The sequence below is a fragment of the Symphodus melops genome, assembly GCF_947650265.1.
Source record: "Symphodus melops genome assembly, chromosome: 8".
Classification (NCBI taxonomy): Eukaryota; Metazoa; Chordata; class Actinopteri; order Labriformes; family Labridae; genus Symphodus; species Symphodus melops.
In genome coordinates, this window is record NC_136698.1 from 7,144,943 (window position 1) to 7,164,359 (window position 19,417).

The window sequence follows — 19,417 nt, forward strand, 5'->3', positions numbered from 1 at the left end:
GTGTTTGCCATAGACTAGATAGAAGTATTGGCGTTTGCTTCTTATAGGAGGGCGAGCAAATCTCCAACCCTATAGGTGGCGCTGACACAGCAAATGACGACTTAATAGTTGCAGTAGAAGAAGAAAACACGGAAGACGAGCGGATGTTTTGCTTGGGAAGCTGTCGGCATCAACATTAGGAACATGGTTGGATATTAATAACCCCTTAGAAAGAAAAGACAATAAGCCTGTACAGCTGCGGTTGTTTTGACGTTCATCATCGGTCGAGGTGAGCTTCAGTCAGGTAATATCGTTACTTAACTTTGACTTGAGTTTTGTGTTGCGTGTTCAGAGTTGAACTTTTATCTGTTATGTTTTTGTTTTACCTTGAAAATGAGAGCAAATATTTCATATGATTACATTTGTGTAATTACACAGTCAGCACTGTTTGAGTGCAAGTGTAAAATAGTGACACAGTGGTTGACGTTACAATATCATATGCTTTACTTTAGATTTTAAAAAAAACATTCAGTCTTTGTTATAAATGGACAAATAAATGTCTTATTAGTTAAATGCCAAATATTTTCTTTATAACAACATTTTCATAAGATGTGTGATGAGAGATTTTTTTTTGTTCTGTCAGGATTGTGTAACTTCACTGAACATCATACTGCTCTGCAAAACATATGAACAAGATGTCAAAGAAGTCAAAAAAGAGAAAACACAAAAGATATTCTTCATCTTCAAGTGAAGAAGACGAGAAGGTGAAGTGTCTGAGGTTCTCTTTGTTCTGTATGTTAACATACCTGTACTTTGTTTGCGGGAAAGTAGTTTATTTAAGTATCTATTAAAAAAAAAAAAAAAGTTAGTATTTGCATTATTGTGTTTCTTCTAAATCTATTTGTTTGGAGTTTTTTTATACACTCATCTTCAACCTGGATTACAAATGTTATTGTTATGACATTAAATTGTAAAGCAAACTGCCTGCTCACACATTCACATAATGTCAGACTTGCTGTTAACTATGAATAACACAACGATTTTTTTTTTTTATCCATAAACTATTTTTTCATTAAAATCATCTCAGAAGATGTTGAAATTGTCTCCAACAATTTCCCAAAGTGTAAAGTAACATTGTCTCATGGCTTGCTTTTTTCAGGCAACTTTGCAAACCACACAGAGATGCATAGAGAAAGTAAATAATGTACAATATTTACCAAAAAAATATCAATGAAAAATCTAAACTACTTATAAAAGGCGACCATTGCCATCTATAGTTTACTCTGTTATGTATGGTGTCATCATCTAGTTATGACAAGATGTTCAACAAAAAGATTTTTTTTTTTTTTTTAGAAATCAAAGAAACAAGATGCTCCCAAAGATTGCTCAAGAGAGAAGAAGCGACGTGTGAAGACTCAGGAAAGGTTTGATACAGTGTATTGTTTCTTTTAAATTACAGATGTATAGTTGATTTCATCATCATTTGGTTTGTTTTTGTCTTTTTAATTATTTCTGACTGTGATTTTATGTCTGTTCTTCAAAATGTAGCAGTGCAGAAAAAAGGGAAAAAAGTGCCTCTGCTGCCGTCAAAGATGTCTCCCGAAGCCCTCGTCTGATTAAGAAGCCGTTCTTCAGGCTGAGAGAAACTCATGCAACAGACAAGAACCCTGTTAATAAGGAAGAGGAGTGCAAAACATCAAAACATGTCACTGTGCCTTCCCATAGGGAGCATTGCTCTAGTAAAGCACAGCATGATACTTCAGGGAACGTTAAGACTGCCGCTGGGAGTAAGACTGTTGATAGGGGAGCAACGAAACCATTGAACAGCAACAAGGCGGACGCTGCTCCTCAGAGAACAGAGAGGACATCTAAAGGCAGCCCAGATGAAACGTCTTCCCGGAGGAGCAAAGCCAAATTAAAAAAGGAGATGAGGAGTCCCAGTTCGGCGTCTGATGAACACAAAACACATGTCAAATATGCACTGAAGAGGAAGCACACAGCTGACGAACCGCCAAAGACGCCAGATGACAGAAAAAGTAGAGAAGAGAGTGAACCAAGAAAGTCCTCCCACACGTCCAGTGGTTGTGAAAATCAGAAGAAAGTGGAGCTGTTTGAGGAGATGTGTCAGAGGTACAATAAAAAGAAGCTAAAGGCTAAAATAAGCCTGTGTGCAGCAGCTAAATCCTCCTCTGCTTCTACCAAAGAGCCATCCTCTACCTCAGCCAATCACACTACCTCAGTTAGTAGCTCAAAAGTGGGGGGGAATGCCCCGTCAGTCCAAGGGAAGTTTACTCCAGTGTCTTTTCAGAAAGTTGAGCTGTCATCTACTCAGCAACAAACAAACTCTCCTGCACTCCTCAAGTTTAAAATTCCAAAAAAGGTTCAACCAAGGTCAGCTCATAGCACTGTTGATAAAAACATTACTGCTCCCGCCCACCAAAATATCAAAAATGTGTCTGAGCCTCTGAACCCTGAGGCCTCGGTGAGCACACCAGAGCGGGAAACTGTGCCAGAAACTCCCAGCTGTGTGACTGTCACACCGAGTGTTTCATCTGAAGGACGAGAAAAGAGGCCCACTGTGTCAGGTCAACGTCCAGCTCCCCTTGTTACTGTCGCTGAGCCATGGTGTAATCAGGTAATCAAAGTCTGTGTTTCTTATATTTCCCAGTTTTCTCGTTCATAAAATGAAAATTCTGTCCACTAAATGAAAAAGGAAAAAAAAAAAGGCAGAGGTGTTTAAAATGCGTTGGTGTCCCATGTCGCCGCAGGTGGTGGAGGAGCTTCACCTTGCCCGCTCGGAGAGGAGATTGGAGGTGAATGTAATGCAGAGCTATGGGGAGCTCACCTGTATGGAAATAGACCCGCCAGAAGAAGCTGCAGAATCACACTGTAAGTCTTCCTGTGATGGTTAATCAGAGACACTCCAATTCTGTAAACTCTTCAAATACATAAAAAAAAAAGAAGTTAACTTTGTGAAGTCATCTCTGAGGATCGAAGGGAGGCACTACAAGTTAGGTTCAAACATCTATTTTTATTTTTACAATTAATGTCTCGCCCGTCCATGAATCATAATCCAGCACTGGCTCGCTCCATGATTCATTCAACGTTTGTTTTTTATTTGGTGTCTCACATGACGGTAGATTTGACAGTTGTTGGCTTTATCGTCTTCTTGGTACTAAATGATTTCACTCCATTGCTACATGTTTGGTATAAGAGTCTAATGAATAATTCACCCATAAAATAACTCTGATTAAAATGCTCAACTTGAACATTTCTGTTCTGAAATCAGGTCTTTTTAATATACATCCATGTATACATAATGTCCCTCATTCTGAGAGTGTTCTCATTTTAAAGTGGAAAAAAAAGAGAAATCCCCCACAGAGGAGACGAGATCGGTTTGATTAAACACAGTTTCATTTATTTCATTCGTTGTCTTCTTTCCAGGTCGACAACCCCTGCAGCAGGACCTGTTCCTTGTTTTGGACACCAACATTCTCATCAGTCACTTGGATTACGTGAAAGAGATCCGATCTCACGGTCTTGGAGGTGTGTGAAATCCTTTAAATTCTGGATATTCCTTCTAGAAGGATGTCAGCCTCCTGCTCGTGTAATTTGATGAAGACTGTTGTCCTCACAGTCGATTCAAAATTTGCTGGACTACATTTTCTCTGTGCCATTTTTGTTTTGTTCTTAATCCTTGCTCTTACATTTTTCGTAATATTTCCGTACACATATTTCAGTGCTTTGATGAGAACAGGAAGAACACTAATCCTTCGATGGAAAGAACATTTTGAGTCTTTATACTCTTCACACAGCATAAAACAGGGTTTAATCTAGGTAATAATAAGGCAGAGAATACATGTGCTCTGAAAGACATCATTTTATGACTAATATAAAGAGATTAAAAATGACATAATCAGGGAATTTTAATTGGAATATATTTCTGAAGAAAGTATGAAACATTTTCTTCTGTTATGAAATACTCATTCCTGCCTTCTGTTCTCTTAGCCCTAGGATCCCCTGTAGTCCTGATCCCCTGGGTGGTACTTCAGGAGCTGGACTCCCTAAAAAGAGGGAGGGGTCTGTCAGGTTCTGTGGCTCACCGGGCCACCCCCGCCATCTCATACATTTGCAACTCTTTGAAGAGCCGTCAACCTGGACTCTGGGGACAGTCGATGCAGCAGGCCGCTGCGTGCAGCAGTGAGGGCTGATTTTTGTTTTTTATGTTGTTGTTGAACTGAAGTGTGATGAATTTACTAAACCTAAAAAATATGCTTAGAGGTTTGGGGTGTAATCTTTCTCTATAACATGTCCATGAGGCCGTATCAGATTTGAAAAGGTGAGTGTTGTGCTCAGTCTTTGACTCTTGTGTTAGAAAACAGTTGCATTCACGTCACAAAAGCACTGAAGGGGAATGCTACAGCTCTCTGCATTTTCTCAGTAGAAAAACATTTTATCATTACCAGAAAAATCTGCAGAAATTTTTTTTGTAATGATCTTTTCACAATCATATTTTAATGTTTTCAATTCATTACTTAAATGTCCATCAAGTAAATAAAAAAAAAAAAAATCCAGAGAAATTGAAACCCTCACACTAATGCTGATAAGAGTGTGGCACGGTTCACAGGTTGGCCAAGGACACTCACGTGTGTTCGCAGTGACAAACGAGGACATAGACACTAGGTGGCACTGACACAAAGTCAGAGCCCAACATTTCATCAGAGCAGCTTGCTTTGTTTGCACTTCAAGGGCACGATTCACCTCAGCATAAGGTTACACACTTGGAAGTGCTGCATAATATTGATCACACATTCATGTTTCCCTTCTGGTGGTTTTTATTTGAAAGAGACCGGCGATAAAAGGAGTTTAACTGAGAGTTTGTTCTATTATTAAATATTCATGGGATACAATTAGTGTAGAGACCTTTTGTCTTTCAGCTTCTTGTTGTTTTGTTGTTTTCATGTTTGTGCTTTTTTTTCTGTTTAAAACAAAAAGGTGGTGTCAAGAATGTGACCTCTCATGTTTCTCTTCCTCTTGTCCCCAGATGATCTGAACGCGGAGAATAACGATGACCGAGTGCTGCAGTGCTGCCTGCAATACCAGACTCTGTACCCAGAGTGTGCTCTCATCTTATGCACGTGAGTCCTCCCCCCCCCCCCCCCCCCCCCCGTCCCACCCCCCTTCCCCAATGCTCCACTGATCCTATTCTGCTGCTGCTGCAGAGCGTGTGTCCTCTAAAATGCACATGCATGTGACTGGGAGTGGGTCTAGCCAGATAGTTCCAGTTGGGATGAGAGAAAGAGAGGGCCAGACAGAGAAACTGTACAAGAATAGAAATGCTGAGCAGGGAATTTTTTTGACTTACATTCTGCGGGTGGCTTTTTATTGTTTCACATGTTTTTTTTTTGTTTTAGCCCAGATGTTATTGATCATTTGGCGAAATTAAAGGACAAACCACTTAATTAGACATTGCATTATTGTTGTTTAGGGACATGTTAGGATAATTCAGTTAACCTCCAGGCCAAAGAGATGTGGTTTAATTGTTTTTGTTATCTCTTATGTCTTCTCTAGTAATGATAAGAACCTGTGCAGTAAAGCCCTCCTGAGTGGGGTTAAGGCCCTCAGCAAGAATGATTTGGAGGTAGAGGTTGTGAGATCCAAACATGGCTTCAGTCCTCTGCAGAACATTAAGACCTCCACAGCGCCTCGGAGCAGCCCTCAGGTCTCTTCAACTATTATGAACAGGAGGTTCACAGCCCAGCCTCACAGACACCAGAGAGCGGAGCTTTCTGTAGAGCTCACAGAAAAAGGTGAGCCGAGGATACTTGTGGTCTGCTTGAAAAACAGGAAATTACTTGGCATCTTCCATGATGGTCTAATAATTAACAGCACATACCGTCCATGCAAACTGGCCGCCCCTTCCAATTTTCCTGTTTTTCTTTCCTTCACTTTAAGTCCAGTGTGGAGTGCTTAAAGTGACACTTTCACTGTTTCAACACACCTGGCACAAACATGACACCTTGTGCGAAGAACAGAATGTGTTGTTTTGTTTTCATTGTACAACCTTCATGTATGTGACTTGTCACAGACTACAAGCAGCAGAGCAAAGACGAGCAGGCAGAGGCCCTAACATGTGTGTCTGAATTGGAGGACTGTCTGCGCGTGGTGCTGTCTGAAGTCTTAGAGGTGGAGATGAAGGCCGCTTTTGATGACATCTGGCTTGAGGTAAAACTGTGTTATTGGAAATTCACTGAAAAGGAAATGCAGCATTCATTTTAATTAGGCGTTTAAAATGCATTTTAAACATATCAAACAAACGCACAGTGTTCATCATATGATTGGAGACGGGGTGTTTGGTTTTAGCTTTGCATGAGCTCTTAGAAAGATGCGTGTCCAGAGGGGGAGGCCAGGGGTGCCAGGGGCCCCCCTTTGCAAACTTAAAGGCCAACCCAGGTGCCACCCCCAAAATCCTTCACTATTATTGGCTATTTGCATGCCAGAGTTGAAATCTGCTATTCAGGATGTTGTAACAGGCACCTCATCGTTTTCAGTGTGCAGGTGTTTGTTTACATCTTTTTAAGTATTTTAAATTGTGACTTTAGATTTACATATTGTTTTGAGAGTTGAGATAAGATGTTTAAGTTGCCGTTATGCTGTGTTACCTAAAAGTCGATGTGATCGGCTCAGACAGAACCGGTCAATAAATGCTCGTCATTCATGTGTGCACACGCACTTCAGGCCACCTCTGCACAAGTCATTGCCCCAGTTAGGCCACCTGTGTGAAAAGGCTGGACACGCCCCTCTTCTTAGGTCTTTGGGTATCTTGTTTATAATCTTAGATGAGGTTAATGGGTTTATCTCTTTTTGCATGCTTCAAAGGTTTTGAGAAGAAGTCCTTTCTGAGGGTGATTTTGTGTTTTGCCTGTTAACAGATAGTTTATGTCAAACCACCGTGGACTCTGCAGGATGTCCTGCTGTGCCTGAAGAAACACTGGATCGCTGTCTTTGGACAAATAGTCCCAAGGAGGTTGCTGCAAAATGTTCAAAATCTCATGAACTTCTTCAAATCAGGTAACGAGCAATGTTGTTTAAAAAGGTCTTCTTATGAGCAAGCATTTTGAATGTTCAATTTATCAGCAAATATGAACATATGATGTTTAATGTTTGATAATATTTTACCTCATTAGTAAGTTTGGGGGAAATCTTTGGATCAACCATGGCTTGGCTTGTGTAATCCTCAATGTTACCTGAGCTCATAACTATACTAACTGTCATGTCTAAATGTTACAGAACTGTGTGCAGAACATTAAGTCCAAGTTCTCAATGTATACACCTGAAATTTTTTATTTATAACATTTATAACATTATTTTTACATTCTCCTAACGCCTTATAAGACGTTTGATGGGGCGTTCTTGGAAACCGAATTTAATCATATTTTTAAAAAACAAAAATAACACAAAACATGATATATGATCTGAAATAACGTTTTTTAAATTTGTGGAGACGGCACAGCTGAGCTCCTTGAGCTTTATATGTGCTGAGATATTTTGTGTTACACTGAATCAGATTTGAGACTACGCTGTGCGGCTTCTCCTCTTCCTCTTCCGTGGACCGTGCTGTTGAGTCATCCCTCAGATCAAAGTCTCACTCCTCTGGAGCAGCGCTTCCCAAAAGTGGGAGTAAAGACCAGGGAGGGGCTGGGGGGGGGGGGCTTGCATGTAGCCTTTCATAAACATGAACTACAATTTCAAATCTCTTTAAAATGGCAAATGTGTCCTCTCAGTCTAAACACGGAAGTGACTCCAGTGTTTTGATAGGCCCTTTAGTGTGTCTGCCTGGCTCTGCGCAAATTGAAATGCTCCCCCCACCTCCACGGACTGTGGCTGTCCCCAGTCTAGCAGCGTTATTTTGGGAGGCCGGGGGCTAAAATGCTAATGGAAACCCCTGCTCTACAGTATGATGTTGCACTGTGCCAGAACCCCACAGAACTACATACATAATCAGGTCATCTGCTAAAAGAGGATTCTCAAATGTGGGTCAAAAAAGATGCTGAGTCGCCTGCTGCAGCAAATCTTCCTCCGAATTTCAGCAGCCTGGGTCTAATTCCACTACGCTTACAGTGTGAGTGTGTGTGTGTGTGTGTGGGTGGTGCTTTTGTGTGGGTCTGTGTACACCTGTGTGTGGGTGAGTGATACAACAGTGTCACAATACTTTTTTATAAATCCCACCACCACCACAACCCTCAAGATTGTTGATAGTTTTAACAACCTTATCCTTAGGACACCTCTTCGGATTCTGGATTTAATGGTATCACGCAGCCTGGCTCTGTGCCAAAGCTGTGTGAGTAAGGGGAGGAGGAGGAGGGGGAGGAGGAGGAGGAGGAGGAAAGGAAGGAGGGATAAATACAAAGGACAAATCTAGGAGTGGAAAAGTACTGCAAGTGATTTCCAGTTCTCACTTAGGCAGGCTGTGGGTGTGAGAAACTAGCTATACTTGTGAGGACAAACCCTTCACAGCCTACTACAACAGTGACATAAACAGAAGAAAGGCTAGACATACAATCAAGAATAGGTGTATGAATTATGTGTAGAAGGTCTCAACACTTGAGTTCATGCGTGCATGTAAAGTTTTTGAAAACATTGGTTGTTGTTGTTGTTGTAAAGGTTTTTTCAAGACTCAAAATAGAGTTTGAGATAACACAAGCTGAGCTGCCTTGTTTTTTGTTTTTTTGTTTTTTTTGCCACAGTCTCTCACTCACCGGCTGTGTTGTTTTCCATGTATGTTCATAACAGTCCTCCTCAGAGGTCACGCACCAAACGTTCTCTCAGGAATAAAAGGTGTCCGCTCTACAAGTAGCGCCTTATGCATTTATGAAAATGTGTTTACGATGTTTGTAAGTTTGCCTTTGTATCCCTCATGCTTTGGCTCATAGGTATACCAGTGAACTCTGCTGCTACCGAGGCAGTCCTTCAAGAAGCTCAGGAGCTTGTGAAAGCGTTTGGGAAAAGTTCAAAGCGTGTTCCTGGGGCCATCTCTGAACTCGACAAGCTTTTCAATAAGCTACACCCGCAGATCAGCGAGAAGCAGATTTATACTGTAAGTTTAGCTGCTTGTGTTAGCAGCAGATCCACGGCTACGATCTAAGATTTGTTTCAGGCTCAAAATGGGAAGAGAAAATCATTTTTGTACCCTGTTTCTGTTTATAAAGTCTGTGTGTATAAATATAAAGTAGATGATGAACATTTTCTTTAAGATACGTTAATAATTAGTATTAAAAAAACAAACAAAGAATTTACATTTTCTGAATTGTATGATAGCTAAATATTTGTGCGTGTTTGTGTGTGTGTGTGTGTGTGTGTTTGTGTGTGTGTGTGTGTGTGTGTGTGTGTGTGTAGGGGGAATCTCCTGCAGAAGATGTTGTCATGAATGATGATGATGATGATGAAGAAAAACAACCCACACCTGCTCAGGTCTCTCACCAGGAAGTGTGGGCCCTGTTTGAGAGCATCTGGGACAAAGTGTTTCAAACAAGGTGGGTGTGAAGGGATTCTGTTGATGCGGTGCCGCAGTGATCATCATGCTGCAGAGAACAGCTGGATGACATGTTTTCACCGTTTTTTTAACCACCATGAAGCTGAATTTAGAAACACTTGTTTTTCCAACTGTGGGCTTCAGTTTTGTTCAAAAAGCCCTGCTTCAGTTCAGATTTACTTTTACTTAAAGCTTAATCTGTTCCACTAACACAATTCATCCAAGTCTAATCCACATTAAGCTGTCATTGTGCACACATTGACTACAAAAGTGCACCAGAAGAGTCGATCAGCAACTCCAAATGTTGAGACGCTGTGTAAAATATAGCTGGTGGTGAGGATTTACAAAAACACTGAACCTGTATATTTATATTCAGGTTCACACATATAATACATATTATACAGACAACAAATCACATGTGAAAAACGTCCACAGAGTGGGGATACCCTCCTTAATATAACTTTAACGAGACTCAGCCTGTAATGCTCTTTTTATTTTGGGTTGTTCTTGATGTCTTTGTCTGCACAGTCAAAGCAGCTGAGATGACTTGGCAAATGAAGACAGTCACACAAAACCGCGTGTATCACATGAGCCTGCTTTTGTTCATCTCTTAATAAATGAGGATTGAAATCTCTAGACACAGGGGGATTGAAGGGTTGTTAATATCAGATCATTTAAACAAAATAAAGTGTTCTAGCTCAGAGGAGCCGATGTCACTGCAGAGCACTTATTATTAATCAACCCAACTAAAGTGTCATCAGCCGAGGTTTGTGAGCCACAGCTGACAAAATTACAGCCATGCACTTTATAACTCACGTATAAATGTCAACAGGAGGCATCTCAGGAGCTCGAGGCAAACATTACAACAGATGGAAATTCAATTCAAACATTTCCAGACGAGATTATTTATTTTTCACTTAAATTAACAACACATTTAAAACGGGCTTCTTTTCAAAAATTCTTTTCAAAATATGCCTTGAAGAAATATCCTGACTTTTCCTATCAACACAGTCAACAGTTGTGGTCGACTTCTGCTACAATGAAATGTCCTATAAAGTGAATAAGGAAATCCTGCCGAGGGACTTTTCTTAAGGCGACTCATTCTGATAGACAGAGGGGAAGAAATTGGGGTTAGAAATTGTGGAAACAAAAACAACACTTCAGATGTTGTTTATTGTGGTAACTATGCTGTTGTTGTTTTTTCCATGATACTGACCTTCGAGGTCATTATTTTCTGTCATGTTTCAGCCTAGAAGTGTTCAAAGCTCTGGGCTTTGACCCTCAAACTCTACAGCGAGCTCAGCCAGCGGGAGGTCTTCCAGCGCCGCAGGACGCGCTGGTCTGTTTGCACAAACTGTCCTCTGTGGTCTCGCAGCTGCTCCAAGGCTTCAGCAGGTATCCCAACACTTGTTTCACAGCTGTCAGTCTAAACATCCCACCAGACATCCGGCCTTTCTACCTATTCATTCATCTTCCCTTTGTTTAGGGATCGGTGCCTTTACTTGTGTACTCGTTGTTGACTTCATTATGCGAGGAAGTGCGTTAAACTCTGTCAGCGTCACGTGTCAGTAGAAAACAAAGCAGAGCACATCAAAGCAGCTGGCCTCATTCTTTGGGGGGGATGGAAGTAATCAATTACTAGATAAGCGAAGGAGAGTACTTAAAAATGGCTCGCGGCCCAAGTTGGAATCTGACTTTTGTCTCCTATCATGCATGTCTTTCCACTCTCTCTCTCGCCCCCATTTCTGACTCTATCCTCTGTCCTATCTCTCTCTCAGAACAAACCCCCCCCCCCCCCCCCCCCCCCCCCGCCCAAAAAAAACTCCCTGCACCCTAATTCCTGGAAAAGTTAACAATCACTCACAGATAAAGAACCAGATTTCCCCAGAGAATGCTGCACACATGACCTTAACAGGATTTCAACATTGCTGGATGGGTGTAAATGACTTTGAGTACCTTTTGTCTCAACAGCATGTAGATCCTTCTTAAACTGTCCTTTTTTTTTTTTTCATAACCAGCCTACTTCCTGGGTCCTCTGTGATTGGTCCGCTCTTATGGGCTGTCAGGACCGACTTGGCATGCAGTAATGGCCAGGCTGTAATCTGCTCGACCTTGTAGCTTTGCCTTGTCACCTTTCCGTGTGACGCCACAGACAGGCAGGCACACGGCAGCAGCATTTGGTTTCTCAATATATGCACTAAGACTGTAGTTTATTTGTCTGAATCAGATTATTGGCAGTCTGATTTTCTGTCTTTAAAGACATTTGACTGTCAGCAAAAACATTTTGTAACTTATATTTAATAGAAATTCAGTTTTATGTTCATAATAACCCTGACCGAATCTCCCAAACTGCACCAGGTGACACAACTACCTCTCATGCCCACTAAGAAAAATATGTATGTTAAGTATATACTGTATGTAAATTAGAACCAAAAGATGTTTTCTATTATCTATTGAAATTATACATTAATGGTATTTTCTGCATTAAGCTTGTAAGATTGAAACAGCCTGCTTTGGAATCCTAAAGCTCTAACACTGGAGCTGCTGCAGGACAACATATTGTTGGAGCCCTCCTCCTCTGTGGACTTTAAAGAAAACACACGGTGGTTCTCAAGCTGAAGTTATGTTGTTGATGATTCTTGTTGCTGTCCTTTCAGGTGCGAGATGAAATCCCAGCTCACAAAAACAAAGATACAATGTGGAACTATTTACACGTTTGGAATGATAGCGTGTGAGCTGATTGTGCGAGACTCCCTCTGTTTGGACTCTATCAAAATAAAGTCCAAAGGATGGGAAGTAAAACATGCTGCCTCCTTTTACTGAACCTCAACAATGAAGAGCACTCACAAAATACAGAAGGTTTTATCGAGTAAAGCTTGTCCAGCCAATGAGGAATGGGAGTGAGCACGAGGGAAAACGAGCTTCATTATTTACAGGGCATGTGATCATTGAGGGGCCTTTCATTTGCACACTGACTATATTTAACAATCTTCTGAATACTCCACTTATTACATTCAATACACTGCAGACCCTTTAAGCTTCGTTTATCTTGTGAAACAAGTGTTCACACTACTTTTATTTAATATTTACTTTACTCGCTCACACACTCACTCACTTCCATCCCGACATCACACAAACTTAAGGTCACGTCAGAGTCGGTCCATTATTGATTTCCAGGATTGGATTCTCTGTGACATTTGTGTCCCTTTGACAGCAGGAAACAATCAACCAACATCTAAAGGGCAAGGGTTTATCAGGGAGTCGCTCTGAACTTCTTTCTCACCGTCTATAAGAGCCAGTACAGAGGACTTTTTAGTTGACTCTGATGTGCTCCGTTAAATAACCTTTAGGCTGTGCAGAGATGAGTTCAAAAAACATCTGTTTGTTTTATCTCATAGGATTTAAGATGTCACTCATCGCTGCCGTTTTTTCCTCCACAATCAATACTCTATTGATGATTCTTTTTAATTCACCATCTCTTCATGTTAGGGTTTGTGATTATTTCTAATAAATATGACGTTTGTTTTTGGAGTTATGTTATTCCCTGTGTTAAGTGTCTGCTCAGAAACTGCCATCTGAAGCCGTAAAATGTGGCTTCACACAGGAGAACAATAACGTGTTTAACCACACGATGATGTTGTCTTCACACGCTTATCTCCGTAAGAATGTGAGACAAATGTAATCTGAACTTGTGCATCACTTTCTCACCTCAGAGGCTGTAAAACACACAATGATTGTAGCGCTCTGAACTCTTCAGTGTGTCTGAGGTGCTTTTATGACCACTTCGCCTTTACGGCGCCCTCGTTTATTCTGTTACCATATCGTATATGACTTCAGTAGTTTTACCACCTGTTGTTATATCATAACTGGACGGTTTACATGGTGATGTGTTGTCAGCTTTGTAAGGTGTCAAATAAATTCTCACTGGTTACTGATGCTGCAGCTGGAGCTGCTTTTGCAGATCGTCGTGTGACGTTTGTCAGTCTCAAGAGGAGCACTGTCCTAAAAAACATTGGTTTTAATGGCGATACTATTTTTTTTTTTTCCCCCCATCAGTTGTGCAGACTTGTTAGCTCTTACAGAAGTCCCAAACGCGGGCTGTAGACGGCACCTGTCAAAAGTGCATCATCCCTTTAAACCAGATTTTGTTAGAATCCCTCTTCAGCTCGTCACAGGGATTTTGCGTGAATCCCTCGGTCTGTTGTTCATTTTGTTTTTTCTGAAAGTTGTGCATGTACAGAAGAATACACTTGTCTCCAGTCAGACATACTTTTGAGACTTTTGAGCTGCAGGCGGATGAAATATAGTTTGAAAAATTAGTTTGATATCTCAAGGCATAAATAATCATTAAACATGTTTAAATTTGAGCTAGCATGTTAAACGCAAAGCTAACAGCGTCTGCACATCATGTAACACGTCAGTTGTGTCGGATACGTTTACATACCTCAGGCTTTTTGGGTAAGAACAATGCTAAATTTATCTGTAAGTGCAGGAATCTTGATTCATTGTGTGTACTCGTCTGTGCATCTGGCTCCTGAAGCGCGGTTGCCAAGGAGACAGCCTGTCTCATTTTCACGTGTTTGAGCCTCGCTATGACTCATTCTACACACGCACTCCTCTCTCTCTCTCTCTCTCTCTCTCTCTTTCTCCCTCCCCTCTCCCTCTCTCTCATTTCTCTCATTCTGAGGACACTAGATATGGATTATTTAGGCCTCTCTTCAAATTACAGATTACTTTCCTCATTTTTACTTTTTAACTGTAAATTCACTCTCACCTTTTGACTAAATTCTTCCATGAGGGAAACTAAAGATGATGATGATGATGATGATGATGATGATGATGATGATGTTGATGATGTTGATGTTGTGCACTACCACAAACATGGTTTCTTATCATCTGTTTGTTGTTCACCCCAGCATCTTGTCCTCCGCCCCTGGTTCAGAGGAAGCCCTCACTCTGCTCAGCATCATCCACTCCATTGAGGTTTGTGATGTTAATTAAAGTCGCTTGACCTTTTTATTTATTTATTTTTTTCTTCCCCTCTGTGTCGGTTTCAGCTCATCTCATGGCTATGTCATTTCAGATTGTTGAGGTGGACTCCAGTTTGACGGCCCAACACCTTCACAGTTGCTTCTCACAACAAGACTACAGGTGAAGCACACGCAAAGACACAAATACACTGATGCTGTTGATACAGAGATTATTAGTAATGCTTACTTTTACACTATGGGCCCTGAAGATGGGGCACTTTTAAAGTGTAGAAAAAGATCCAGCACCTCCTCCATGTGTCATGTGCCCTGTTTGCATCTAACAACAACATTCTCCCGAGTCCTGACCAGAACGATTTTGTCTCAACATGCCCGGGCAAGTCTGAGTGTTGTTTTTAGCAGTGTCACGGCTGTTATATTATCCTTAAAGCCCTGCTCATCGATATCCCCACAATAACTGTAGTCATGACGACCATGTCAAACAGTTGTCACGCATTAATTTGAGGTAATTATTCAGAAGAATGCAGGTCTTTATTCTTCTGTAACTTCTCACCAGACTGATCTGTAATGGTTGTTCATGTACTGCTTGGACGCAGTTTTCCAGATCATAAATCCGCTGTTGAAACCTGATCACACACATTGGCTTGTTCAGTAGCTTGTGTTATATGGACTACAATTTAATGGGGTTTAAAGTTTTATTTTTTTTGAAGTGGCTTTGTGTTAAACAGTGTGTATGAACCGCTCATGAAAGGACTCCCATAGACTCTCGTAGTATGAAGAAAGTGCTGACTTATCGAGCTCAGACAGGGTCACAGCTGAACTAAGTGTGTCATTTTACGACGCTATGATCGCTGTAACCCGTCATAAATACCTTATTTTAAACTACATCTCATTATTTGGGTATATTTTGGGAGGTGCTTGGATTTGTTTGCAGCTTGAAAAACGAGGTGGAGCTCTAACCTATGGCTCATTGGCTTATGCAGCACAGTCTCCAGGATTATTCTTATTCTCGGCTCCTATCTTCTGCTTGTCACTAAGAATATGAAACTGTTTAACATAAGCTGTACATTTCTTTGATCTTAAGCTAAAACTCCACGTTCTTCAAGTAAACATCAGAAAATGTAACTGAAATGCCAAAAACGTCTTGTGATTTGTGTTAAGTGATAAAGCCATAAATATATGATGGTTAGACTAACAGAAAATAATGTGTCAGCATTTCTATTTATTTTTTGTTCCTGTTATATTTTTATCCATATAATTTCTTTTTTTTTTTTTTTTTGACATAGATATTTTGGCCAACCCCTATACCTCATAACCCAAAGAAGATTTGTACTTTCACCAGCTGTAGATCTAATTTAAAGAGGACATATTATAACCTCTTTTCTACCTTTTCAAACAGTCCCCTGTAATCTAAATGAAACATCTGTGCTGTGGTCAAAAATAAAATGAATGAAGCACCAGAGGAGGTTTGTGACCCTGTAGAAACCCTCTCTCTCTCAGAACGCTCTGTTTTGGTGTGTCTCTTTAAATTTAATGACTCCCCCCCTGAGTTTTCCCGTTAGACATCACTCCTTCGCTAGCAAGAATAAAAATGGCGGACAAGCGCAAAAGTTTTTCTTTAGGCTGGGGGGTCGAGTCCATGGGTGGACAAAATAGGGGAGGGGAAAGGAGGGTTGTTGTTTTTTTGTTTTTTTTGCCACAATCCAACTTGTGATGTCACAAGGAGATTAAATTTCAAACTGAGCATTTTCTCTGTGTTGTAAGACTTATAGGACTGGATGGATTTATTTCACATTTTGTGGGTCGGTAGACTCTTATTGGTTATCCAAATAAATAGTTGGTTATTTTGGTTATATGTCCTCTGTAATATCTTTTGCAACACCTTACTATTTTAAAGGTTACTCATAAAAAAAAAAAAAATCACCTAGTCGACAATGCCACCAAGTATGATCAACAGATAAACAGAATTATTTTTAGTGCTCTTCTTTTCTTCCTGTTGAATAATGAAGCCAGGGGTTTATATCGTATTAAACACAACATCTGCTGTGTCACTTTGTGGGAGAGCTTTGTGGGCACTTAGAGCTCACGTCACTCCAGCTTTTGTTGCAGCAGGTCACCACTGAGAGATGGAGTTCATCTGGCTGTGTTGTACATGTAAATGTTTTATTTGCTACATTCACTGTGGACTCGTGTAGGCCTTTACTTAGGGACAGCATTATCAGTGGCAATAAATATTTGATTGCTGTGTTCAGTGCCTGCTATGATGTCATGCGTTATATAAAGCCTTAGGGAGGCCCGTTCCAGGAGTGTGCGCGCTTGATGGGCAGCTTTTGGTTGAAGCAGCCTCAAAGCAAATTTATTTCAATAGGGCATTCTGTATTTGTAAATGATTCCTAATAACACAGACATGATGGATTTAAGTAAAAAAAAAAAAAGTCTTGACTGTCACTATTTAGATACTTTTCTTATTTAAAAGTTTCCCAATAAAAATCCACTCCTTCCTGTGTCTGATCGTTCCTATTAACTTCTCTATTTCAGCCCTGCTCAGAACAGGCAGTTTGTGTCTGTAGCTTTTAATAAATAGATGGACTGTCTCTTTTTCGTCTGATGTGGAACAGTAGATTCAGACACCAATGAGCTGAACAGCGGAGATGACCTGTGTGTGTATGGCAGCATCACGAGGAGACAGAAGAGTAAATCAAATTGAAGAGTAGATTGTGATCATGTGATTGAGAACAAACCTGATTGGCTTGTGGAGAGAAGTTATCCGTTATGTCATCACAGAGCATCATGTGGTTCTCTGTTCAATTTAGTACAAATCGTTGTCTTTCTCCTGGGGACATCCATTAATTACCTGACACACACACGTAGGCTGTTATACAACGCGCAGCTCCGCCTCTTTGTGTATACATTGGGGATGTGGGTCAGTGACTGCGCATCACTGGCTTTGTGTGAACGCATTCAGAGGTGCTTCATGCTCTTCGACATGACCAGTGCGTCACTCTTAGGTGTCCATAGTTGTTAATGCAAACACATGTCACACAGTCCCATTGTGCATTGAACAGGCTGGGATCTGAGGCAGGCACTTTCGGGTCGCAAGATAAACCCAGGAAGAGTGAGCAGATGACACCTGACCTGCCGTTTCCACGGGTTATGAAAACACATGGCCGTGCTATTCGATGGAGATGGGGAGCTGGACAGTGGGGTGGATGTAGAGTGAAAAGAAACAAGAGGGCGTCAACATCCAGCACATTCTGCTTTTTCTTTCCTCCGTCTTTCTGCTGGAGGTTATGTAACGCACCAATGGAAACAAAGCAGAGGAGGAAACAAACAAGGAACAAGCTCCCTCAGTGTCTCTGCTGCTAAGCAGCCGTTACCAAGACAGTAGTGGCCCATTTGTTTGTGCTCATGGCAAAGACTGTTTGTGTGTTCAGTTGGTGCACTTGTAACTGCATGGATGAAAATGCATCGATGTTATGGGGCCACAACCAGAAACGTGTGATTCCTCTAGAAAAAAAAAAGTACATGTAAACAGCTTCCATTGAAAGCCAGAGCTTCTGGATGCTGCAGCGTTACAAAGAGGTTCTTTGTCTGTCATGGACACTCCGTGCTGATCACGAACAGCACATAGACAGTGATCAGCAGTTGCACTGTTCTCCACAGAGTTTGACTGTTGCTTCAAAGCATCACTGTTTTCAACTTGAGCCCCATCCTACCTTCGGGGGGAATGCTGAAAAAAAATGAAATAAATAACAACACCCCTATCCAAAACTTTGTCATGTTAAATAACCAACAGAACAACCAATCGTTTTTTTCTGAATGTGTTGTGTTCATTCAGGAGTCCCTTTTAGAAACAGGAGGACTGAGGGTTTGATTTCTTTGTCTCTAATGCCTCTTCACATGTCTTCTCAGGGAGAAGCTGAGAACTGGAGGAAACCTTTTAATGGAGCTAAAAAGGGCCCTGGATCACTGTGTTTGGACCTTTGCCTCTCAGTCCTGACTGGACCACATCAGGGAGTCTGCACATAAACCATACAAGGGCCTTACATAGAACCATATTCTTAACTTGAACTGTAAATTCAAGGGACCTCAGCAAATACTGGTTCACTAGTGCTTGAACTAGTCAATGCTTTTTTTTTTTTTTTTCTTTCTTTCTTTCTTTTCATTTTCCAGCCATAGAAATGTTTTTTAGTAGCTAAGAGATGATCTCCGTTATGTGCTTCTGTATCTGGCTGTAGGATATTACTGTTTTAGTTCTAAGGTTCCCCAATACGAACTTCAAAGGCTTTTTGTCATTTAGTTCAGTAAGACTAGATGCACATCTGCACAGTATTATTATATTTCAAGTGTTCAGAATTTAGTTTTTTAATGTTTAATTTATTTTTTTTACCTTCTTTTCATGAAGAAGAAACTTTAATTTGGGTTTTAAAAAAGAATAATTTATTGTGACCTTGTTATATGTTTAATATGCAACTTGTTCTGACATTTAGCTTTTTAAAGTATTTTAGTTTCTAGATGTGTGTTAAGTACTTTTCAACCCAAACTAATAAACGGTTGTTTCCATTAATTGATGGTTCTCATACTAAAGACCATGGAGTAGCTCAACTATTGAAATGAACTGCCGTCATTTTTTTTCTAGCTTTGGTGAATATGTGCTGACTGTTCCCTGCCTGTGATGATCCTTGATCCTGACCTCAGGCCTCCTCATTTTACTTTGCTTTCCAGCATACTCTCTCAAAAATCGTAGCAGAAATAATCATTTTATTATTATTATTATAAGTTTGATTATTGTGTCATACATACATTTATATTACATATCTGTTCTTCAGCTTTAGGTTGCATCTTCAGCTCCACTCACCCTCTCAGTAACCCTTTACTATCTGAAGGTTAGTTGGTTCTCATCCACATGGGACAGAGC

General features: G+C 40.7%; 1 protein-coding gene across 3 annotated transcripts; it reads left to right on the forward strand.

Annotated features, from left to right (window-relative positions):
• Positions 1 to 116: 116 nt before the first annotated feature.
• swt1 (SWT1 RNA endoribonuclease homolog) lies at positions 117 to 19,104 on the forward strand. Of its 3 annotated transcripts, none has more exons than XM_079350189.1 (17): positions 117 to 283; positions 623 to 743; positions 1,333 to 1,403; positions 1,528 to 2,613; positions 2,744 to 2,868; positions 3,424 to 3,525; positions 3,988 to 4,179; positions 5,024 to 5,117; positions 5,551 to 5,789; positions 6,068 to 6,204; positions 6,912 to 7,050; positions 8,913 to 9,076; positions 9,376 to 9,512; positions 10,760 to 10,906; positions 14,428 to 14,494; positions 14,595 to 14,662; positions 18,412 to 19,104. In XM_079350189.1, the coding sequence occupies exons 2-17, from the start codon at positions 666 to 668 to the stop codon at positions 18,497 to 18,499; spliced, it is 2,934 nt and encodes a 977-aa protein (XP_079206315.1). In that variant the 5' UTR covers positions 117 to 283; positions 623 to 665; the 3' UTR covers positions 18,500 to 19,104. The 3 variants fall into 3 exon arrangements, with proteins under 3 accessions (XP_079206315.1, XP_079206316.1, XP_079206314.1); XM_079350190.1 differs by having other exon boundaries at positions 117 to 278; positions 1,528 to 2,614; positions 2,748 to 2,868; XM_079350188.1 differs by having other exon boundaries at positions 117 to 278.
• Positions 19,105 to 19,417: the final 313 nt, after the last annotated feature.

Bases quoted from the DNA above. Each gene is read 5' to 3' on its own strand.
- swt1 (XM_079350189.1), top strand. From the start codon at position 666: ATGAACAAGATGTCAAAGAAGTCAAAAAAGAGAAAACACAAAAGATAT. The intron at 3,526-3,987 runs GTGTGTGAAATC...CTGTTCTCTTAG, and splicing joins CCGATCTCACGGTCTTGGAG to CCCTAGGATCCCCTGTAGTC. The intron at 14,495-14,594 runs GTTTGTGATGTT...ATGTCATTTCAG, and splicing joins GCATCATCCACTCCATTGAG to ATTGTTGAGGTGGACTCCAG.